General features: G+C 35.8%; 1 protein-coding gene across 7 annotated transcripts in view; it reads left to right on the top strand.

Moving 5' to 3' along the window:
* The window catches only part of ANO3 (anoctamin 3), a 360,413-nt gene that overhangs the window by 325,479 nt on the left and 9,038 nt on the right, over window positions 1-25,896 (top strand). For all 7 annotated transcript variants that reach the window (XM_031459864.2, XM_064492497.1, XM_064492496.1 and 4 more), the window contains 8 exons: window positions 4,131-4,242; window positions 5,058-5,115; window positions 10,605-10,702; window positions 13,347-13,480; window positions 14,373-14,525; window positions 18,313-18,460; window positions 22,241-22,321; window positions 22,505-22,610. In XM_031459864.2, the coding sequence (XP_031315724.2) occupies window positions 4,131-4,242; window positions 5,058-5,115; window positions 10,605-10,702; window positions 13,347-13,480; window positions 14,373-14,525; window positions 18,313-18,460; window positions 22,241-22,321; window positions 22,505-22,610 (890 nt within the window). The remainder of the gene's footprint in view (window positions 1-4,130; window positions 4,243-5,057; window positions 5,116-10,604; window positions 10,703-13,346; window positions 13,481-14,372; window positions 14,526-18,312; window positions 18,461-22,240; window positions 22,322-22,504; window positions 22,611-25,896) is intronic.

The raw sequence follows: 25,896 nt of genomic DNA, 5'->3' as shown, positions 1-25,896 counted from the left end.
ATAGAGTTACCAAGTCTTCTTACTAGAAAGTAGCCAGCCTAGTTTTCCCTGCCTGAGATTGCTTTTTTCCCCTACCTTTTCAGTTCTTTGGGTTTTCCCCCCTGGTGTTTAGTTTTATCAGTGTTATACTACATGTACACGATTTAAAAGGCAAAAGAGTATTAAAAGATTTATAAAGAATACCCATTCTTCTTTTCTGTATCCCCGGGGACTGCTTTTTAGCAGTTTTACCAATTTCTTTTGTTATTTTCTACCCTCTTTCTAAACAGCATGCTACTACTGCCATTCTTGAATATTCCAGGTTTGGGAAGCGACTGCCTTCCCATCTTAAGAGACAAGAACTTAGGTCTTTATTCCGTGCAGTGTCCTGTCCCCTCACACTTCCCCTTCCATCACGGACTGTTATACACGGACTGTCATTTCTCCTCCTTCCAAAGTAGTTATATCAGCAGTTTTAGCAAAATGAACAGTCAGGGTTCACATCGTTCTATCTGTAGAACTGCTCTCACATCTGAGGCGTGGTGTGTTCTGTGACTGCTTCCTTTCTTATACAGCTTTTATATTTTCATGAAGCGAATAAGAGCACTTTTTTTGCTTAATTGTCTACACGTACTTTCTTTAATTTATCCCAAGCTTCTTGCCGTAACTCTGAATTCTGAGCACGTTCAAAACCACCAAGTATTGTGCTCATTTTACTTTCTTCTTAGAGTTGTTCTTCCCGAATGCACTGTCTGCCCCAATCTCAGTAGCTTGCCCTCTGGGTTTTGCTCGGCTGCACCTGCACTTCCTCTCACCAGCGCTGTGGGAACTCCTTTTACTTTTTTTTTTTTTTTCTCAATTACTTTTTGGATCCTATGTTTCTTCTGCCTTGAGTTACTTTCTTATTTTGCTACCTAGAAAGTCAGTTTCTCAAGACCTTGTATGTCAGAAAATGTCTTTTTTTTTTCTTCCTTCAAACTTAAGTTTTTGTCCGCCAGTTTGGGAAACAGAATTTTTATTATAGAGCTGTTTGAGCAGCGATCTTATATTGTTTGAGAACTCACCAGAGCCCAGGCACTGTGCTAACCTAAACACTTCTTACTCACTGTTTTGTTTCATTGTCATTGTAATTCTGTGACAGTAGGATCCTTAGTTTATAAATAAGAAAGTCAAGATAATTAAGATAAATAAGTAACATTGAAACTCAGATGTGACAGACTCCACCTACTATGGTGCAGTAACTATATCACTCCATTATGATACATTATTTCCCTTGCAATGTATTTACAATTACAGGTAACAACAAAAGTAACATGTGTCGAAGAAAGAACTAGCCCCTAGTTCATGCTCTGCTGCTAAGTGATCCTTTCACTTGGAAATTACATGATCTTGAGCAAGTTTTCTTTCTCCATTCTTCTCTTTTCTCTGCTCCTTCTCCTCCTCACTCTCTCTCTCTCTCTCTTTTTTTTTTTTTTTTTGAGCCCCAGTTTCCTCATTGGTAAAATGAGAATGATAAATAGTTCCTGTTTCATTACTGTTGTAGACTGGCTGCCTGACACATGGCAGGTGCTCCATTAATGGGAATGACCTTTGGCATCTTTCTGTAATACCTCTGAGCTGTAGTTTTCTTCAGTTGGGTAACAAAGCACTTGAACTAGATTGTCTCAAAGCTTTCTTCTAGCTCTGATTTCTTATATTTACTTACTTTTAAGGTACTTTATACCCAAGATGGAAGCAAGTGATTTGGGGAAGGGTGCATAATTAAAAGAAAGAATCAGAACTGTTACCTGTGCTAAGTGTCAGGAGAAACAAAGTTTTCACTTGGTGTTTGATTTTTCCACCTATAACTCATACCATAATGTTTGCGGATTCATATCTATTAACTAATAGTGAATGAACTCTGTTAATTTGAATTAATAAAAATATTGATATTTGTTTAAAATAATATATTATTGCATGTATTTTTGTATAAATGTATGACATTATAGTCTGTATAATTTTTGACTTGCAAATTTGTGCTTCAAATTAGAAATTAGGTTTTACTTTCTAGAAGAGGCCACGCACTGTTTTATTTAAAATAATTTTTAACTTTGTTTTTTGATTTCTTTTTTGTCCAAATATTTTATTTTCAAAGACCACACACACACACACATACACAAATCAAAGCTTCAGTTCTGCCACATTTGAGTTTTTTTAGAGAAGAAATATATCATATTTGATCCAAAATATTTTTTTCAGTTTAGTTTTGTGATTATTCAGGATTACATCAGGATAGTTGTCAGTTGTTCCAAATAATAAATTATCTATAAAAATGAATTGTGATTTATCTATAATATTAATTAACTATAAAAATCAACCTGGATTCCAAGAAACAAATTAAGCCAACTGATGAAAAGAGTTTTTATTCTGTCAAACAAAGGACAATTCAGGAATAAGAGCATCTATACCAACAAACAGTGAATAAAATCAGTTGTCACCATGTTAATATTAGGCAAATTAGAATTTAATATATATTTGAGGGAGACAAAAAGATACTTCATACTAATAAAAGATATACCAGGTCTATAGAATAGTCATGATTTTTATACACCTCACAAATCTTCAAAATATAGAAAGCAAAAAATGATAGAAATACAAAAATGCAGTGACAAATCCATAGTCAAAATATAAGCCAGGATATGGAGTATCTGAACATCATAACTAGCAAGATTCTTTTAAAATGTATATAAACTCTATGCTCAACAGAAAAACAAATATTCTTTTCAGACAGCTGATACAATGACAAAATGTATCCATGTAATTTGGCCACAAATGAGTTGTACCTTTTTTGTCCCAAAGTAGAAATCACACAGGACACATTTGTGGACCATAATGCAATAAAATTAGAAATGGAGAACCAAAAACAATCTTACACATGGGATTTTTAAAAAATCCACATTCTCATTTCTAAATAAGTTTTGTGCTTAATTTACAATTATTTAAAAAGCAACAGTAGTGAAAACACAACCTATCAAAACCTTTTGGGAAATGTTGACCCTCCTGACTGCTCTCAGTGGTGTCCATCAACCAGTGACCCTTTTAGGTGCCCTACGGATCCCTCCTGTTTCTGGCATCCACCTGCTTTGGGCTTGGAGTTCCCCAAGACCTGTTCCTTCTTTATTCTGTGCTTTTTTGCTTTTACATACATTTTGACCTATCTTTTCCTTGGGTCAGATCTCATCTATTTTCTACCTTTCTTAATATTTCAATTACATTAGACTACATATTAGATGTGCATATTTATTTTCTGTCATTTATTTGGATACTGAGTGGGAATAGGGCTGCAGTGCATGCTGTCAATCTCCATCCAGTCTCTCTCCTTAGCTGGAAAAGTCTCTGCTATACTGCAGCCTTACCTCAAGAGTGTAAGTGATGCAGTCGAAGACCTAAAGTTATCAGAAGGTAGAAATGGGCTGTGAACACGTTTGGACGTTAAAACCTAGCCCAGGGATTGCTGTGGAAGCACCAGAGCAGCCCCTGGCCAGTTTTTGTTTTGTTTCGTTTTGTTTAAAAAGTCAGAACCATAAGATGTGAGAGTTGACAGAATTCTTAAAATCATCTTGTCTAAATTCATTTGATAGATTATAAAACTGATTGCAAAATATGTGAAGAGACCTGCCTAAGATTATCAGCAAAATTAGATGTAAGGTCGAGATGAGCACTTGTGGTGATGCAGCCCTCTTTTCTCTTCACCGTTCCGCTTCAGTCTGCATGCAAAATACTCCTTCTTCGTGGAACTCTGTGGACAGTTTCGGTCCCTGTATCAAGTATAGCCAGTTTGGGTGAAAGATTGTTCTACTATTTATGGTTACCGCTAAATGAAAATAGCAGAGAGAATCCTGAAAATATTTATATATTAATAACGAGCATTGTACTTTTGTAGTTGTGGGAGAAGTCTAAAGATTATCTCGTTGAATCGTTTCATCAACTCTGTGGAACAGATGTTCGCCTTTATATTTTTACAGATGCAGACATTAGAACTCAGAGACACTGAGTGCCTCATAGAACTAGTAAATGACTGAACCAGAATTTGAACATGAGAATTTTGATTCTGTATTCATATTTTTTGTCATTCATCTCATCTGTGTTTACACACCCTCTGTCCCTTTTAGAATATCCTCGAACAGAATCTGAATGGGAAAACAGCTTTGCTCTAAAGATGTTCCTCTTCCAGTTTGTCAATTTAAACAGTTCTATCTTCTATATTGCTTTCTTTTTGGGGAGGTAAGTCAACTTAATACGTATTATCTTTGCAAAGTGAAAAAGAATGTCAACTGTCCCACTGCCAGTTTGTTAACACGGTGGCAAAGTCTTGTCCTCTGCCTGGGAAAACTGCCCCAGTCGATCTTCACATGCTTTTTCAAATCAAAACACTTCTCAGTACAGTGCTGGTAGCTGCCACTCTCAATTAAAGTTGGCATAAACAAATAAAACCTATGTGCCATACCTGGTTTGAATTATGACTTTCCAGTCATCGGTAATGGTTTTGTTAAATAGGAAAATAATTTTTGTGTAACCACTTATACCTATCATGGTAATTTTTTTCCCCTAACTTTGCTGCAAAATATGAAAAAGAAGCATGTTAAACAGTTCTACCGTCTATATTGGTTTCTCTTGGTGGAGGTAGCACAACATATGGCAAATCAAACTACTGGCTCTGGTTTGCCACACGCTTAACATTCCAGCCGGTGTCATGGAAACAGACAGAAGCTAGAAACACCTTGAACAATTTGGCACATTATATTAATATTCATTAACCGGGCCAGTAAGACATTAAAACTCCACAAGTGAAAGTGGAAAATTTTGTTCGCTTGGTTTGTCTGTACTTTCTCAGCCCATTGGTATTGGCTTCACACGTCATTTTTCCTTTTCAAGTCAGGGCCTTTGATGTGTAAGCATGGCCTACGTCAACCGTTTGGGGACAAGTTGCACCAGTGAACACTGATGTCTACCCACACATGCACTTGGTGTAATGCATTTGTAAATGTTCTTCAGCCAACCCCATATGAATGCTAATGAATTAAAATTACTTTTTACAGATTTGTAGGCCACCCAGGAAAGTACAATAAACTTTTTAACCGGTGGAGACTGGAGGAAGTAAGTAATCCTGTAAGGGTGGGTGTGGGGATGGGCATGGATACAGACCAGTGACTGTGGGAGGAAGAAAGGGTGGGAAGAGAGAGAAAGAAAAGATGGTACAGGGGATTTCAGATGTGCTGAAGGCATATTTCTGATAAAGAAGACTTCCAATAGGTTCAGAAATTAAGAAACTAAGTCTTTGCAGAAAGAAGATTAAACTTAAAGGTTAAACTGCAAGATCCTGACCTCCACTCTTTTAAATTTTCTACCAAAACCATTTCTTCCTTTAACAAAGTCCAAAAATTTAGCTCCAGGAATTTTTCTTTTCTTTTGGGGGGAATTATTATCTTTCACATGGGTTTTCAAACTTTCAAATATGTGGAGTTCCCTTTTAAGCAGGGAAAATTTAGTCTAAAAGAAATCTTACTTGAAATACCAATTTATAAATATATATGTATATCTTCAAAGTCTTATATTTATTTATGGATTTATAATATATATGTTATGGAAACAAAATGTCTAGGAATAGTGTCACTGTGTCACAGGGCAAGAATATTGTGCATTGTCACTGTCTTTCCAAATGTCAGCCCCTACCAGTAGTGTATGAGTCTACTTCCTCAGACTTCTGCCAAGAAAAACAATTGAATTTATACTAACATATTAATCCAAAGGATATCTCATTTTGATTTCAGTTCCTTTAATTACAAGTGAGTTAGAAAATATTTTTCATATCTTTGTTGACATTTTATATTTCTGTGTGTATATATTATTCCTGTACATTTTCATTAAACTGTTTTTCTGTTTTCATAATTTATAAACTAATGAAATCAGGCCCTAATCTTTCAAATTTGCTGCAGCTATGTTTCCCATTTTCTTGCATATTTAAAATTTTGTTTTTATATATTTCATTTTTTACAAAACTTTGTAGCATTTTCTAATCAAAATATTGCTGTTGTTAATGGTTTTGAGAATTTGTGCCATGCCAAAAAATGTGTTCTCCACTCAGGAAACTAAAACTTACCCTTGTATTTTTAACTAATGTTGTTTTTAAAAATATTAATATTTTCAGTCCATCGGGAGTCTTTGTTTGTTTGTTTGTTTGTTTTGGTGTAAGCAGTAATCAAGTTTTTCCCCCATTTGGCAGCCATATATTTAGTAAATAACACATTTTTTACTCAGCAAAATTAGATTGTGAGATCTATTACATCCTACATCTTGAAATAGTGTCTATTTCTGGACTCTGTGTCATTGTCAGATTGTTTACTTGTCTAGTTCAAAATTGTTTTAATTATTCTAATGTAAAGTCCAGTTTAACACATGGCAGCATTAGTAGGAGGTCATAATTTAAAGAGAGGCTAAAAGAGATTACCTGAGAAATCTGAGGATAGAGGCATTTCCAGCCTCTAGGCAAAAGTCCCCCAAAACTCAGGGGATTGCTTATTAATGTTGTCTCCCCAGAGTCTTATAAAAGTTGTTTGGAATACATGGAGAAAGCCTAAAAGTCTCCAAGAACATGTGGTTTATATCATAGAAAACTGGGCTCAACTATTAATCTTGCTGCTTATTCCTTCTTTGCCCTTAATTTAACCTCTCTGAATATCTGTCTTTTCATCTGTAAACCAGGGGTAGTAATACTTAGGTTGCAAAACCATTAACAGATAAGAGATGATTTGCATAACACAGTAAGCACAACCCCTGGACTGTGGGAGGGACTCTACCATTGTTGCTGGCATTCATCAGTGCTCTGTCTCTGCAGCTGCCTGGGTACCCTTCCACTGGCCAAAGACAGACCAAGGCCTTCTGTAATCCCAGGCCCCTGGGAAGTCCTCCAATCAGACTTGTGGTTTTCTTTCATAGCCCAGAAGTATGAGTGTATCTTCTCAAAGGCGCATCTATACAGTTGGGGTAAAAAAAAGCACGGCTTGCTTTTTCCCAGGAGTGTTCAGCTGCAGTTAGGAAGGGTAGTGTGGGGAACAAGAGCGGTCACAGCAAGTCGACCTGCCTGTCAATGCCGTTTTAGGGGCTGCCAGCACCAATGATTTTGTTTCATTGAGTATTCTTACTCTTAATTGGGAAATTATTGGAATTCATGCTTCTTCTTTGAAAGTCCCAGGGAAATAATTATAATCCTAGTGTCAGGAAAAAATGTTTCATAATCATCTTAGACATTTCCCACAGTATGTATGATGCAGATAGTGGATATATTTTCCAACAAAGGACCATTCAGTTTGAAAAAATCAGTGAAATGAGAAATATGGGTTTGTGATAGACCCTAGAAATCCTAGACATGTAGATATAAAAAGTAGACATGATGGAAAATAAGAATTGACCCTCTGAATTCAAGCATACAGCAAGTATTTATTGACCAATATTAACCTAGGCCTCTGCTGGATAACATGGGGTGTGCAAATGGAGAAGTTCCTTTCTTTTCTTTGATGGTGTTAACAGTCTTGAAGAAAAGAATATAACCATGATATATAACAAATATTCTCTCTTTGGAGTCTGACAGTCTACATTCTAATTTTGCCCCACCTAAATGCATGATCTTAATATCTCTAAGTCTCAATATTTTTTTTGCAAATTGTGATAAGAATAACCATCTCAGTAGTACTGCAGTAGGTGGATTAAATTGGATCATGCATGTAAAATCCTTGGCATAAGTAATGGTAGTCATTATAAATAAAGAAAAAAATACTGCAATTTTATTTAGAACATTCATAAGCTGGCTAAACTGGGCTTCCCTCATACTGTGCTATATAATATCTCATATATGTAAATCTATATAAAAATGTTAATAATAGCTAATATATAATGAGTTCTTACTATATGTCAGCACTTTCCAGCAGTTGTTTCTAAGAATTCTACATACATTAATGCATTTAATCCTCACAAAAATTCTGTTATTATAATTATTTTACAGATGAGGAAACAGAAGCTTAGAGAAGTTATATAATTTGCCTACAGTTATGGAAACAGACTTATAAATTGATGAAGTCATCAGTTTGATGTCAGTTTCACTGAGGTAGTCTAGCTCAAGAGTCTGTGCTCTGATCACTGTGCTTTCCAGCCACCATTGGGATAGCATACAGGCACAATGGCGAACCTGATGGACATTGATTCTGACACGAGGTTGCTGAATGATTGCTGGCTCACACGTGTTACTAGATTTAGAGTAAACATACTAAAATAGGTGAAGTAAAAGGAACAAGGGTATTGGAGTCTGATAGTCCTGTCCACTACTTAGCTTCATTATCTATAAATGGAGACATCAACACCCATCTCACCAGGTTCTCATGAGGAGCAAATGGGAAAACTTTGTGAAGGCACCCAGCTTTGGGTTGTCTCTGGTCACAGGATTTTGACTGGTGCAATGGGACTGAAAGCCTGGGTCTCCTGAACATTCATCCATGCCTTTTAAGCATGCTAAATATAGACTCTTTGCCAAATGAATTTTAGAGTATTGAAGGACAGGATTTAGCTCAAGGGAATCATTATGTGAGGAGGCAGACCCACTGCAACTGTTGTATCCTTTTCTCTGCCCTGTAAGTCACAAAGGCATCAAAGGCTCAAATTTAACAAAATTATAAATGGCCTGTCCTCCAGCGTCCCCACTTTGGCCTAACATTGTGAAGAGTGATCCAGTCACATGGTTCTATGATGATTTTCTTTTCTCTTCCCACATAATAACATGGTTTGCTAAACCAGCCCTTTAAGGCAACAGACACATTTTGGTAAATAGAATTCATCCTTAGCATTATGGAAAAGAGCAAGGGGATTAGGGTACAGGAGACCAAAACTTTCATTCCCACATCACTAGTTAGCATTGCATGACCTTGGACAAGTTAATTTACCTCTTTGAATCTCTCTGTGAAAATGAAGAGTTTCAGCATGCTGTGATCTGTGATCTGCCTCTGTAGCTTAGTAATTATTCTGCCTCAGACATTCTACTGAACCCACTTATGGTATATATATGGCAGAGTTCAGGGGTATCTTAAATTCATCCTAGAAAGAAGGAGCATGCTTGGAACAGAGAATTGAAACACAATGAAAATTACCACTGGCAAACTCTCTCTCTGGCTCAAACTAGGGAGTTTTAAATTACTGGGCTGGAACCAGAAAAGCAGGCTCTTTGTGTCCTAAGTATTTGTTCCTTTTGAAGTCCTACTGGTACTGATTTGACAGAAATAGAAACTGTAGATCAAAGCTTTAGAAACCATCATCCTTACAAGCAGGACATGAACCCATTTCCAAAGAAAAAGACCCACGCTTTTCTACTCGAGGATCTTCTATAGTGCAAGGTTTTCAAGCAAAACACATTGACTGCAATTTTCACTGTAATCACATTTTTGTGTGGGTTTCTAATGCTCTTACTGAACATCTGAAAAAGCAAAGGAGCACAGAGAACGCAAAATTGGGCTCATACTGACAAACTATTTTGTGGGATGCTTTTAGCACTGAAAAATATATTATATTGTATATAGACACTCTTTCTTCAGGAGCTAGAGCTTAACATCTTCCCCTCATCTTGAGAGTGCGCTAGACTTAGTGACTCACTTCTAAAGAAAAAGAATAGGGAAAGGGAAAAATGAGTAACTGTACAGTAGAAACACCTGGCACACACTATATTAACCACATGATGTGGGCTAATACGATAGTGGTGTCACACGGATATTGTGTAGCCCTGTCGGGACATGATGAAAATGGCACTTCACTTCTGTGATCTGCCTCCATGCCCAGAGCATGCAACCCCAGGGCAAACATGTGAAAACATCACACAAACACCAGACTGGGGGATTTTCCACAGGTTGCTTGTCCAGCAATACTCAAAACTGTTAAGGATATGAAAAATCTGAGAAACCGTCTAGACCAGAGGAGACTGGGAGAGATATGACAAATAAATGCTAAGCGGTATCCTGGGTTGGGTCCTGGAGCTGATGAAATCTAAGTAAAAAGTCTGGAGTTTAGTTAATAGCAATATACTAATGTGGGTTTCTTAGCTTTAACAATGTACCTTGGTCGTGTAAGGGGCCATGGAGAGAATTGGGGGAGGGGTGCATGGGCACTCTGTGTACTATCCTTGCAAATTGTCTACAAATTTAAAATTATTCTGAGATAAAATGCTTACTTTAAAAAAGCATGAGCATTTTGTCACAGAATTAAATATTCTTTTCTGTCTCCTGGTTGTTAATAGATATATAGTATTCCAGAGCTTTCTTTGAATGTGATCATGCCTAGCACAGGGCTTGACAGATAGTAAGTGCTCAATAAAAGGTAGGTTTGTTGTTCTTGCAGTTACAATTTTGATCACTATTCCAATATAATTACTGAAAACTTCCCTATCGATATCGAGTATCCTCATACGCACTATTTCTTCCTTGTTTTTAGTTTCCTTTGTGCACTGAAGTAGGGTGACCTGGCTTTAGAATTTGCTATGTGATTTGAAGGTGGGGATGTTTAAACCAACTAAGCCAAGTCGGATCATTATTGCCCGTGTCGTTCTGTTTCAGTGTCATCCTAGCGGCTGTCTGATAGACCTCTGCCTCCAGATGGGAGTTATCATGTTTTTGAAGCAAATATGGAACAATTTCATGGAACTGGGATACCCGTGAGTTCTTAATTTTCAAACCGGCTTTCTGTAGAGTTACAGAGAAGAAAGACAGAGAGGTAGTGCGACTCGTTCTTAGGGGTCGGGACTTGGTGATCAGACAGGTGAGGAGTCACTTCCCACTCTGCTCCTCACTAAAGGTGAGCCCAGGTGTAAGTCAGTCACCTTTTCTGTGTCTCAGTTTTCACTTCTCTGAGAGGGGGTCGGCAGGTCTGTAGGTCTCAAGAACAGCTGTAAGGACTAAAGGAAATAATAGATGTGGAGTAACTCCTAATCAATTCAACATACTAAGACTCTCGGTATTCTTAAAACGTTATTGATGGTACAGGCTTTTGAGGACAAAAATAACTTTCTAGCTTCTTTGGCTACCCAAAGACCAAGGTGTGTTTTATTGTTATTCAATAAAGAGAACCTCCATTTTTACCTGCCCTCTCCAAACACAGAATAAAACAAAGGTAAAATCCTGGATGGGGAGGTTTTGTGCTCTTTCTTACAACAACAATCTTTAGAACAGAATGAATTGTGATAACATCAAAATAATAGCGTTCTATTTTGTCTGAATAGATAAATTTTAAATGTCTGTGAAATGCTGATGTAGAAGGACCCTGAATGCCCACTTTTACATCTATTAAAATATATTATCCTTCAGAATACAGTGAAATACAGTGCATGTTACAATGCAGTGTAGCAGCTTTGAGGCGTAATCAAGTGTAGAAACAGGATTATTTTGAGGAATTTCCTTATTATGGCGGGGGAATGAGTTACTTGACTGATGATATAAATAGCTTCGGCTTAGTCATCAAATTATACCACGAGTCTTTCTCCTCGTTGGCCTGTAAATATTATTAGGACACTCCTGGGCAGAGACCCGAGGGTTGAAGAGGTGATATTAACCCTGAAACCTGCCATAAAGTGTTGTGTTAAATTACAAGCAGTCTTAAAGGGCTGGACTATGAAATTACTGAGATCTGGTTCAGATTCCTTCTCTGCCTCTTGCTAAAGATACTTATAATATCCTTCACCTCTCTGAGACCTTACTTTTTTGTTTATAGAATATGGGATTTATGAAGACTAAATGAGCTTACGCAATGGTATTTAAACGTTCATCAATAAGTGACAGAAGCTTTTTGTGAGGAGATGTTTATACAAATCCTCAACTTTCAAAATAGTTTAAAATGAATCTCTTCTAAATGAAGAGAGAACAGGGATGGAGGATTGGGAAGCCCAATCCTTTCTTCATGCTCCTTTCTATCTTTGGCTCACCTCTTTGAAACATAAAGTTTGAGGAGTGTAATTTGAGAATATCTGAGGAAATCGGGTATCCAGTGCCGAGCACAGGAGCTGACATAGCATAAGATGACTCTAGGATGTTGTGGTAGTCATTATAATATTAGGAATGATACTCACTGCTATCATTATCCACGTGCTTCTGTGCAGACCGTGCAGTTTGGACAGCACGTTTTTACCATGGCCTTGTCCATGCCATCAGCCTGGATTTTGTATAGCAAATCCCAAGGGTACATGGCACATAACATCCTGTTGCGGTTTTTCCAACATCTGGACAAAGACCTTGCTTGAGAAAATCTGGCAGGAATGAATCAGTCCCTAAAGCCATGCTTTTCAAACTTTTAAACCACAATTCTCTTTAAAATATTAAGCAGACTGAAATAAATAAAACAGGAGCAAGCAGACCTTCCAACCCCAAACCTTTTTTTCATCTTCATGAGGCTCCCGGGGCAGCCTCCGTGGAACATACATTGAAGCATTGCCTGATGTTTTGATTTAGCTGTGGTGGTTCTTCCCACTCCCACCGAAGTGCTAGGGCCATGATTCATTAAAATTGAGAGCTGGATACTCTTCATGGAGTCCTGTGAGATTCACCTCATCCTAGAGATAATTTTTATCTAACTCTTAAAATAATTCATTAGCCAGAAGTCTACAATATATACATATCAGGATATTTCTGAGTCATATAATCTTCAGATTGCCCCGGACTACCAGGGGAAGAATGTTACTACTTCCTTTCCAAGGCTGAGAAGTGGACTGAGACACGGATCCATTGCCTGTAAATTATTGTTCAGTATGGGAGCAGAATGTAATTGCTTGAACCCTTCACATTTATGAACTCAGAGAAGTGAAGTGGCTTGCTAAAAGTCACACAGCTAATGTGTTGTAGGGTGGGGACTAGAAACCACACCTCTTGAAACTCTGTGTAGGGCTCAGTTATCTAATGTGAAGGGTGATTTTACTCATGTTCCGAGAGTACAGCCCAAAGGATTTGGAAAGATGACTCGGATCCAATCACAACAGGCAACATAGGAGTCTGAGTTTTTGTCACATAGGTTTGGTGGGGGAAGGAGTCATAGAAATGAATGTTTGTCTAATCAGTATCAGGAGGCACCTAAGTGTATGGGAGAGGATCGACTCCTTGATAAATATGTAGATATTTATAGGGCCTAGAACGTCTGAGTCCTCTTCTTTCTTGCTAAATTTGAAATTGAGACCATGTGAAGACCTCCAATTCCCAGTCATGCTTAGTGTAGTCCCAGGGTAGTTGGTGTGTTTCTTTTCTTAATACACTATAAGTTGTTTACCAGATGCTTGAATAAGAGCTTAAAAGCCCTTTGTCTGCTCTGTGATGTAGGTTGATCCAGAACTGGTGGTCACGACATAAAATCAAGCGAGGAGTACAAGATGCTTCCATACCTCAGTGGGAAAATGATTGGAATCTGCAGCCCATGAATATCCATGGACTGATGGATGAGTACTTAGAAATGGGTAAGGAAAGAACTTTCTGCAGAGCTATATGATCTTCTTGATACTTTTTTTTTAAACTTCACGTAGGCTTTGATTCAAGAGAGAAAAACCATCTCTCTCCTTTCCAACCCCAAGCATTCTAAAACACATCTGCACCTTAGTCTCAGCAGAGCTGGAGAAGATGCTAAAGCATTGTCCTTGGAAGGTTCACATATTTTGTCTTGCCAGCCATAGCATCTGACCAGAAGAAAGGTTTTTCTCATAATAAAGCATCCACCTTTTGAGCAAATATTTTAAAGGAACAAAATAAAGTAGAACCTGTTCCTATGTTAAGATGTGTATCATCCCACCCAAATAAAGCAATAATTCTTTCTCATGACAAACTTTTGCACAGATCCAGTCTGAGTCTTGGCTTCTTTGAGAAGCTTACTTATTTGCATTATGAAAATAAGAATTTCCGTTCCAACTGTTAAGATCACTGTGTGTTGTTTTCACATTTGCTTCTTTCCTCTGGCCCTCAGTTTTCTCATCTATAAAAAGAGAGGACAGGATTTAGTCTCTTGATTCCCGTCTAGAACTAAGCATTTTTCTTCAAGGCCTTCCCTTTGACGTCTCTTTTCTTCCTTCCTGCTGCATGGCATAGAGGTGAAGGTCTCATAGACTTCCAGTCTGTTGAGATCTGAGTTTGAATGCAGATTTTAACATTTTTTAGCTGCCGGCCCCTTAGCAAGTTTACTTAACATGTATGAGCTACAGTTTTCTCAATTGTAGAGTGGGCTCAGCATATTTACCTGGTAGGGACGTAGAAAGGATTAAAGGCAATTTATGTAAAGACATACTATATGGCAGAGAGAAAGCACGCAATAAATGACACTGTTTGTATTACTGATTGTCTAACACTCTCCCTTTACAGTTTTGCAGTTCGGTTTTACCACCATCTTTGTTGCGGCTTTTCCTCTGGCCCCTCTTTTGGCTTTGTTAAACAATATCATTGAAATCAGGCTGGACGCATACAAATTTGTCACCCAGTGGCGGAGGCCTTTACCAGCCCGTGCAACTGACATAGGTAAGATTCAGGAACTAAATGGTCTTTGCATTACTAAGGGCAAGAGGTGGCTTGATCTTACTTAGCACCATGTGGGTTTCTATTGTTGGAGCATTCTTCCAAAACTCCTTTTGTTAATGAAGGAGTGAAATGAACACTTAGTTGAGAGTAGATTCATGCTAAGCATGAAATTCATACATTTGCTTATAACTGGAAAGGATCTCAAATATACCTTTTCCATGTTCATATATATATAACTCTGACTCATTCTTTATAATTACTACACACATCTCTATTATGTGTTGTATGACTTTTTTAAAAAACAGTCCCCTAACTGAAGATGTTTAGATTGCTTCAGTTCTTCGCTATTAGAAACAAAACAACACTGAAGTGAACATCTTCATAAATACTTGATCTGATTCTTTCCTCAGGATAAAATTCTAAAAAGGAAATCGTTTATAAAAGAGCATGTAGATTTAAAATTAATACGTAATTTGTCAAGATGTTGTCCAAAAATATTTTCCCAGTTTATACTCCCACTTTGAGTGAATGAATGTCCATTTCCCCATTTTGTCAACAAATCCAGGTGTAATAAGGGGTTTTAAAATTTTTTTAAATTGTTATTGTTTCATTCTTGACAATCTGAAGGAGGAAAAATGGTATTTTTTAATATTTACTTGCATTTTTATAACTACGAGATTAAATGTATCTGTATTTCTTCTTTATTAATTTTTTTAATGCCCTTTGGCCATTATACCTGATTTGGTAATTTTTATCTCCGTATTAGGACCATTAGCCTTTGATACATATGTTGCAAACATTTTCAAATGCTGGTTTTTAATTTTTCACTTTATTATGAGTAAAGCTTTAGAATGTATAAAATCAAATTGATATCTCACTCTTATAGTTGTTATAATTTATGCCATTCTTAAAAAGGTCCTTTGGAACTCATGATTTTTCACCCATTGTCTTAATTGTAATTTTGTATTTTAGATGTCTGTGTGTTAATTCTGTTTGTTTATCGGCACTTTCTGATTTTATTTAACTTGTTGATCTATGTGGAATTTGTTGTTAATAAAGGAATTGAAATTGAGAGTTAGCTTTTTTTCCTAATGCATAGCCAATTTTTTCAAAAATCATTTATTAAATAATCCATCTTTTTTTAACTTGTTTGGATTATTTCTGTTATACTAATTCTATATAAACTTAAATATATCTCTAGAATCTTCAGTTGTCACATTAATCTGATTATTCTTGGCATATTATTTTAATAAACTGTAGTTTTATAGTAAAAAGTCTAAGTATGTGGGAATGCAAAATATATACTTTCCCCTTTTTTTGAGGAATTTTCTGGGTAATATTCTAAGGTTACCTTTTGAGTTTATTTTACTCATTTATGTATTTTACAACTACCAAAGTCTGTTTAAAATATACTAACCTGTAGAGATTTAATGCCATTCAATTTGTTTCCATTTTTTGAAGCAACTATAATTACTGCTGCCATTTAATTTGGATATTCTCATTACTTCATTATTAATATAAGCACATTCAAGAACATCTGGAAAATAGGTCAAAGAAGTAAAAATAAAACTCTCATGCCAGCTTTAGTGAGTGTTTATTGCACCTTCCAGTGCATAGATTGTTACTTTTTAATCTTGCTCAAGCCCATCAGCACAAAGGTATAAAAACCTGCTTTACCTTTCCCTTCTACCTCGGGGAGTCAACAATATCAACTAAGCGCGTATCCTTTGTCAATGTTTCTCTTCTTCATATGAGTATACAAAAATATTATGCACTTTTTTCCCCTCATTAATATTCTCCAGCTCAAAACATACTGGTCTACTACAGATGGTCATCCTAAGTGAAATACGTCAAACAGAGAAAGACAAGTATCATGATGTCACTCATATGTGGAATCTTAAAAAAAAAATACAGATTTTATTTACAAACCAGAATAGACTCACGGACATAGAAAATAAATTGTGATTACCAGGGGAAAGGAGGAGGAGGGATAAATTAGGAGTTTGGGATTAACAGATACCAATTACTATATACAAAATAAATAGCAAGGACCTACTGTATAGTACAGGGAACTATATTCAATTTCTTGTAATGAGCTGTAATGAAAAAGAATCTAATATATATATATGTATATATATATATATACACACACACACATACACACACACACATATATATATATGTATGTATATGTATAACTGAATCACTGTGCTGTACACCTGAAACTAACATTATAAATCAACTATACTTCAATAAAAAATAATTTTAAAAATGATCTAATTTATGTTCATAGAGTAGTAATATTCATATGTGAATGTGCCAAAAATTTTATAGGCATATACTCAATTTTCCCACTACAAATAGGAATAAACATACATAAATATAGCTATAGATAGATACAGATATGAATACAGACATAGATATTTTATATATTACATATCACATATCCATTTATGTGTGTGTACAGTATGTATATAGTATAGATCACAAACAGTAGGCCTACTGGATTAAAGTGTATTCCTATTTTAATTTTTAAAGATGTCAGATTAATTACTGCAAATATTATAACAAGTCATACTTTAAACAACTATGTAAAGGAGTTTCTGTTTCCACAATTCCTAAACATCACTAGATGGTACAGGGCTTTCAAATCTTCAACAATCTGGTGGACTAAAAAAAAAAATGTTATTTTGTGAAGGACGTGTTTGTGAATATTAGTAATTGAAAACTTTTTAATGTATTCATTGTTTTTTGCATTTCCATGGCAAATTGCTCATTTGTAGTCTTTGTCCATTTTTCTCTTTGGTGTTTTAACTTATTAAAAATTTAGAACATGTTTGTATCTTAGTTATAATAACCTTTTATCTGTTTGGGGGAAACAAATATTTTCTCTCTGGTTATTGTGGGTTTTTTTTGACTGGATATTGTGACTTTTGTAAAAACAAATGTTAATTTTGATATATTCAGATATTGGTTTTCTAATCAATTCTGATTTCTTGTCTTACAATCCCCCCACCAGGTAAATGTTAACATCTTTAAATTTTTTGTTTCATAACAACTCAATGTAGCCACTTTACGAAGATACTGAAAAAACAGAGAAGGTTGGGGGAAGGTGGAGAAAGTTGTGGTGCTCTCTCATTGCCTTCAGCACTTTTGAGTATTTCCTTCCAGGATTTGTTTTTTCATAACAGTATTTTTAAAGTTAACTGTAATCCTATTTAAAACATCAGTTTTGACTATAATCAATGGTCTCCTGATACTAAATACAATTTCAGAAGCTTTTTTGTGTATCTATATGATGCCGGATTGGCCTCTTAAGAAGTAAAAAATGTCAACTAGTGATTTCTAGGTCTTGACAGTAACCTAGTTTTACTTTAAAAAGGTACTTGACAAGAAGGCAAAACCCATAGTGAGTACAGCTATTTCTGAGTTCACACAACGATGTGGAACTTGATGTCCACTGTTTTTAGTACGTCAGCAAGTTGTAAACATAGGCTTTGAAGAATCTAAGCAGCTGTGCTGTATCTCATTGTTACAGACATGAACAAATGCCTAAGGATATTTTAATTTTCAGACACCTCTAGAGGGTGTCTGCCTTCCCTCTGTGGAAAAGTACTCAGTGGCTATAATATCTGTCGTGAGATACACCCCATACTAAGAAAGTAAATAATGGACAGAGCTGTAGTTCCAACATAACTAAAAACGTTTTTTTTTCCAAATTGAGATTGATCAAAGATTTTTAATTTTTTTCCGTTGCATTTGCCATCTTTCCTCTTTCTCCTACTAGGTATCTGGTATGGAATTCTTGAAGGCATTGGAATACTGGCTGTGATCACCAATGCGTTCGTAATCGCTATTACGTCTGATTACATCCCACGTTTTGTCTATGAATACAAATATGGCCCCTGTGCAAATCATTTCGAATACGGTGAAAGGTAAGGTTGAACTTTACACATTTTATGTTTGTGATTAAAATGGGAACCTATTGGGAGGTTTTGTTCTGTGACCATTAAGGGTAATGTTTCTGATCGTTGCGTTTATAATGTGTTTATTACATGAAATCAAGTGGGATATAAAGGTCAACTGTTTTCCACAGCAAATAACTTTAGAGGCTCTCTGTGTTTTTACGTGTAAATGCATCACTCGTTATCAAAATGTTCGAGCCATTATAATTTATTTAGAAGTCAAATTTAGGACTGAGGCCCATACTAGTGAATCAAATTGTTGAGGGGAATTCAGCTAGTTTGTGGGGAGATGCGGAGTATGAAGAAACTGTCAACTATATGACTAGAGATTTTTTCCAAAAGGAATTTACAGCTAGAGATTTAAGCATGCAGAAAACGTTAGCCTAGACCTGTCTCCTCTTTCTTTTTGGTTAAAATCTAAATCAGCACTTGAGAACAGGGGTTTTCAACCTCTGCGCTATTGACATTTTAGACCAAATGATTCTATTTTGGGGAGGAAGAGGTGGCCTTTGCATTGCAGGCTGTGTAGCAGCATCCTTGGCCCAGCAAATCTCAAGAGCAACCTCCCTGCGCCCTAAGATGTGACAGCCAAACATGTCTCCAGACATCACCAAATGTCCCCTGGGGGACAAAAACCACACAGTTTAGAACCACTGCTGTAGGGGATATGGGTGATTTTAGATCTTTCCTTCTTGAAAGCTAGTATTAAGGAAGAATTCAAGGGAGCACTGGACTTGGGGACAGAGAGAAACTGGAGTAGCTAGAGGTTAGCCTTAGGTGTGGAAGTAGTGATAGGAGATAAGGTCGTGACCAGAGAAGCTGCTTCTCCTGCAGCTCTGGGCACACATCCTGTCTAGGTGCGGGACATGTGCCCCAAAGGGCTGAGCTGGGTTTAGGGTGAAATCCGCCATTAGTTTTGCTGCTGAACCGGTGTTTTCTCAGAACACGGAAGTGCCTTTCTAAACACAAACAAATGTCTTAATTTTCCAAAGAAAGGTAATAAAAGCATGAGATTTTACTTTATATTTTGGAGCTTTGTCAAGAGATTTTAACTTGAAGTCAGACACCCTAGAGTTAGGTGCTAACTTTGCCTTTTACCAAAAGGCACATTATCAATCTGGACCTACGTTTCAGAAATGGTGCCTGAGGTAACACTCTATGAATTGTAAAACACTAAATGAATATAAAATGTTTTTAGTATTAATAGTGAAAAACCAAAAAAGTCCCATTTTTCTTAATTCAAAATGGTCTAACGCAGATTTTAAGGGTTTTTAAATATGTAGGCACGCTTGGCAGCTCTCTTCCTTAAAGCATTATTTGTTAGTGTCTTTACTGCCACCTAGTGGCCAGTGAAAATGAAACTGGCTGAATCTGCTGTTTGCATTCAGGTAGATAGCGCCTGATCCCTTTCCCTTCTGCATATGCAATGACCAGGGGTGTGGAATCATTTCAAGAAGAGATATGGAGGACTTAGGTGAAGTTGAAACCACACATTTATAGGGGCTTCCTGGTATTTAATTTCCATCAGGTACACTTAGCAGTTAAATTGGAGTAAATTAATAAGGATTGGAAGTTTTCAGAGTAAGGTGGCAAACAGGCCAGGTGGCAATGAAAAGGACGATAATGGCAAAAGAGCAGCTGAAATGGTAAATTATGAGGTCTAGGGTGAATGAGAGAGGAGTGAAGTCAGTGTAGCCCTCTAATTAAAAACTGGGGGGTTTAGAATAAGAGAGATGGGCACTTGCATCCAGGCTGTAACAGCTGTTCCAGGCAGCGGTTCTCTGCGGCCCGCACATCTTCTTCAGGGTCCATGAGCTCAATACTATTATCATAATAATACTAAGATACTATTTTCTTTTTTCACCATATTGACATCTGCACAGATGGCACAAAAGCAGTATTGGATAAAATCTTCTGGTGGCTTTGCATAACTCAAGGCAGTGGCACCAAAAGGTACCAGTTATGATTGCATATTTTAACACTATACAGTCACCATTTTAAAAATGCCAGTAAGACATTTCAGAATGTCCTTGATGAAGTAGTAATAATGATTAGTTTTATCAAATCTATACCTCTGAATAAATGTCTTTTCAATATTCTATTTTACAAAATGCCAAGTGTGCATAAAGCACTTCTGCTGCAGCCTGAAGTGTGATGTCGTCTCGCAGAAACGTGCTTGTGTGGCTGCTGGAGTTGCAAACTAAAAACAAACTTTTTGTCAACATGAAATAACGATTGCCAAACTTTGAGCATTCAGACTTGGGTTTTTAGCAGGCACTTTTTTTTTTTTTAAATAAAATTCACAAGACTAACTTGTCATTTTAAGGAAAATAATTGACAGTATTTGTTGAGCTTGAAAGATTCCCAGTACTTACAGATTTTTTGTCTGATAAAAATCAGTGATGATGTTAACAATTGTGCTTTTTCATAGTCTACTAAAAAAACATTCAGGGAACTGATGGTTTCCAAATGGCCCCTTTTTGATGTTACAAAATCATGCATGGATAAATGATGAATTCAAAGTACAGGACAGACCTATGAATTCTAATGTAAAATCCATATGAAAGTTCACTGACACTCTAAGATTCCACATTGCAGCTGAGCTTTAAGAAATGACCACAGGTAGAACTTCAGTGTAATATCAAAGAAAAATACTGACAGCTATCTGAAATGATGTTAAAATAGTTTACCTTTTCTCCAACTATTTACCTATATGAGGTCAGATTTTCTATTTACCCTTCAACCAAAACAACATAGTGTAATAGATTTAATGCAGAAGCAGATACAAGTATCTAGCTGTCTTCTATTAAGGCAGATATTAAGGGATTTGCAAACATGTAAAACAGTATCATTCTCCTCACTACTTTTTCCTTTTGAAAAATGTGACTCTTTTAAAATGTGTTATTTATATTATTTGAATGAATTTGATAGTTAATTTAAAATGAATTAACAAATAAATATTTTCTAAATTTCTATTTCGATTTCTAATGTGGTAAATATCAATAGATACACCCCCATGCAAAAAGCTTGGGATCCTCAATAATTCTTCTTAAATGTAAAGGGTATCTGAGATCAGAAATTTTTAGAATTATAGGCCTGGAGAAAGGTATTTAGTCTCTGTAAATGGTAAATGTTAGTTCTTTATATGGTGGAGATATACATGTTCTATACAATATACATATTCTAAGGTTACAGCAAAAGTTAACCCTGGTCACAATTTGATACCTGAGCACCAGAGTAGGGATTTTTGCCTGTTTTGTTCACTGTTGAAGAGGAAGTATCTAGAATTTTTCTAACAAATTATTGATCTTCAATAAAAATATATTGAATAAGTTAATAAACAAACCACAAATAAACATGTTTATCAATTGGCTGCTTAATTTTAATTATCCAAATAGTGTTATATGTCTGTATATTTATAAAGAATATATTTATGGCGTTTCAATGCCTAGGAACTCATTACCACTATGCCTCGTGCATAGAAACACTTAATAAGATGTAAGCCACGTGATAAGGCAAGATAGAAACGATTAGCGGAAAACGGCAGGCCAGAGCCTGTCTCAGGAAGTGATAATCACAGATGTAATGGGAGTTAGAGAACAGAATCAGAGAGCTGAGTTGCTAGGAGTTTATAATGAGAAGGAAAGGAATAATAGCACTTATTAAATCCTGTCATTTGCAGTTGAAGGAATTGAACTGGAAATTTGTGAATCTCTGAACCACATGATGCTTTCTTTTCTCTCCTCCCAGCTGTTTAACAGGATATGTCAACAACAGCCTGTCCTTCTTTGACCTGAGTGAGCTTGGTATGGGAAAGTCTGGTTACTGCAGGTACTGACTCGTAAACGATGGTCATCTTCCCTTTTTACTTTCGCCATTCCACCTCCTCCCCTCAATGTGTTAATGAGCCCATGTAAACTGTCGTTTTGGAATTTGGGCAAATTAAGAACATTTGGAGCCTCCTTTCGCACTTTGGTCTCTGTCCTTCAGATTCTTTGTTTTTATGGGTTTTAGGTACCGAGACTACAGAGGGCCTCCTTGGAGTTCCAAACCTTATGAGTTCACCCTGCAGTACTGGCATATCCTCGCCGCTAGACTGGCCTTCATTATCGTGTTTGAGGTTAGTCACAGGCTGATAAAATTAATATAGATAAACGCTTTTTCCACCTGATATATTAGTCACCTCTTTGAAGTCAGTTTCTCACTGACTTCCAAAACAGGACTTGAGTATGTCCCTATAAAAGGTTCAGATGCAATGAAGCCACTCTAACAAGTGCAAAAAAGGAAAAGCTGAGTAACGTGAGTTAGAGAGTATTTATTACCAGAAAACTGGGATGAAAGAAAGTGCTCAGAGTTGAACTGAAAAAGCTAGTAACCAAATTTAAAAAGGAAAGGATGTTTTTCATCATCTAACAAAAGAATCGGTATTTATTCATCAGGATGGAGAATCTTATTTTCTGAACAATCACGCGTATTTGTACAGGAAACATTGCATAATTCAATAAATTATGGCTGAGAACGTTTTTGTAAAAAGTGCATAGATTTGGATGATCAGAGTCATGCAATAATATTAAATTGTACTCCTATGAAGACATTTTGGAGAAGCTACAGTATTGTTGCCTCGCTTAAAATATAACCATCTTGGTACAGTGAAGAACATAGCACTGGAATACATTGAATATCTATTCTCGAAGGTACCACTAAGGTCTATGGAAAAACTTTAAGTGCATCTGTTTCCTATGGCCAAAATTTCGGAGCGAAAAAGGTAGCCACACATAAGGCTTTTGAAAGAAGTTTTTTTCAAGTCACGTATACCTCTCAACTGATCTCCAAAAAGTGCTTCAAATTTCATAATGAAAGGTCCTTCGCCTGTAAAATGAAATACTCACCTCTAAGGTTTAACTCAGGACTAAATTCTACTATTTAGTGACTCTGTGGGCCTATAAAAATTTCTTTTGATGAAGTGAGACTTTCTACTTTATGACAGGTGGCATAAGGATTTAAAGCATAGTTTCAATCCAGTGATTCCAAAATGTCTTTTTTATTGTGTGTGAGTTTTAATGTACACTTTTTTCTTCTTTTTCTTCACCTTCTTTGGGAACTCAGGTGAAGAGACAAATGCCTCAGTTAACAGCGACCTATCATCATGGCTCCATAAGATCATATGGTTCCTTCTTTATTTTTTCCTCCTCATTCCTCATTACTAATTTCATTACCCACCCACTCAAAAAAGCATCTAGTCTCTTTTCTTCAGTGGAAGTCTTTCCACATCTTTATTTGAATGTAAGTTTGTTTATATATGTGTATGTGTGTGTGTGTGTATATATATATATATACATAGTATATATAATATAATATATAATAATAATAATAAATAATTATAATAATAATTATAAATTATTATATATTATATATATAATATATATAATATATATATTAATATATATATATTATAATATAATTATAAATAAATAATAATAATAATAAAGTATAATAATGTAGTATTATTTTAAGTGTTCTTATTTCAAAATTACTTTAATGGTATTGTGTAAAAACTCATTTTTACCTCTTACACATTAAACTGCTTTAGATTTAGATAAACATCTGTCCATGAGATTTATAATTTCTTTTGTCTACCCAATAGAAGTTAAATACCATATTCCCCTAAGGATAGGTACTTAGGCCTACAGTGATTCTCTCTATCTCAAATGTTTTATTAAGAATCTTGGGCATGTTACCTTGTAAACACACTTAAGGATTTTTAAGGAATATTTTGTGCAGGTGTGAAATTGTTAGTTTATATGCATACTCAGTTTCATATCATACTGACAGATTGCTCTTCAAAATTACTTTGGATTTTCACCAAATTTTCCTAATAGCCAGATTGACTTTGCAGTTGTATAAGAGTAAGGTAATATTTGGCTTTAATTTTTTGGATCTGTTTACTAATGACATTGACCATCACTTGTAGTACTAGAAAGCCGTTTGGGTTTCCTTTTTTGTAAATTTATAACACTTGATCCATTTTTGGTTGAGTTTCCAGTGTAATTGTTACCAACTTTCAAAGTTTCCTGAAATAGTCTATGTATTAATCTTCATCAGTTATGTACATAAGCAGGTATCTTTTCCTTGTCATAACCTATTAATTTCATCCATAAACAGAAAATGTTCGGTTTTGATGTAGTCAAGCCCATCATTGTTCTCCTCTTATGGGCTGTGCTTATTTTGTACAGCTTATTTAGGAATTTTTTTATCTCCAGTTCAAAAGATATTCTACTACATTTTTTACTATTAACTTCATAGTCTTACCTATCACGTCTTTAAGGTATCTGGAGTTTTCCTAGAGTCTGAGGGAAAAGCTTACTTTTCTATTCTCCATGTGGTGAAATAATTTTTGTACTGCTGTTTACTAAATAATCTGTTATTTATCCACTAATTTTTAAATCCATCGTTGTAATATTCCAGTTCCTGTATATTTGTGGGTGTAACGCTGGCTTCAGTATTCTGATTTATCGCCCCATTGGTCTGTTCATGGATCACTACCACACTATTTAAATGCTATACATCTTCATATCTGATAAAGCAAGTCACTCTCCACCCCTGCTACATTTATTCATATTTTAAAAAGTTATCTTAGCCTTTTGGAGTTATTACTCATTCAGATGAATTTTAGAAGCCATTTTTCAGGTTCCCCCAGATATCAAGCTAAGATTTTTGGTTAAAATTACATTTGTAGAAATCAAATTTTGACTTCTTTACAAAATCTGTGCTGTTTCATTAATGAATGTGAGGTTTATTCAAATCATTCTTATGTCCTTTAATAGATTTTTAAATATTCTCTTGCTTATTTCTTCCTTTTTACTTCTGGAAACGTCCTAGATATTTCTGTTGCTGTTGTGAATACTATCTTACCTTCATTATTGATTTGCTTGATTTTTACTACAATGCTAATGGTCTTTCTAAGATGAGCATACCTCCTTGTTTATGTCTCTTACTAGTTCTAATATTCTGTCTATTAAATCTGTTGGACTGTCTTTTCAAATGACAATACCAGTTGCAAATGGTGATGGTTTTGTATCTTCACTTCCAAGGTTTATGCCTCATTTCTTTTGTGTGCCTTACTGTGTTGCTGGAAATTTCAGTATGGAGTTGATCGGCAGTGGTGTGAGCAACTGTGTCTGGTTTCCAACTTCAATGGAAATACTTCTGATTTTCTTTCTTTAAGTATGATATTTGCTGTAGGTTTTTTGCTTAAGGTAAACTCTGTCGGTTTAAGAAAATTCTTATCTACTACTGGTTATAAGAGTGTCTTAATAAATGGGTATTAAACTTTAGCCTTTTTAAAAAATAGATTTTCTTTTCAATATTGAGCCATCCTTGTAGATAAGACTCTGTGTGTAAATCAG

Source organism: Camelus dromedarius, chromosome 12, assembly GCF_036321535.1.
Source record: "Camelus dromedarius isolate mCamDro1 chromosome 12, mCamDro1.pat, whole genome shotgun sequence".
NCBI lineage: Eukaryota > Metazoa > Chordata > Mammalia > Artiodactyla > Camelidae > Camelus > Camelus dromedarius.
The sequence above is the reverse complement of the archived record's forward strand: the minus strand, read 5'-3'. Positions and strand labels throughout refer to the sequence as shown.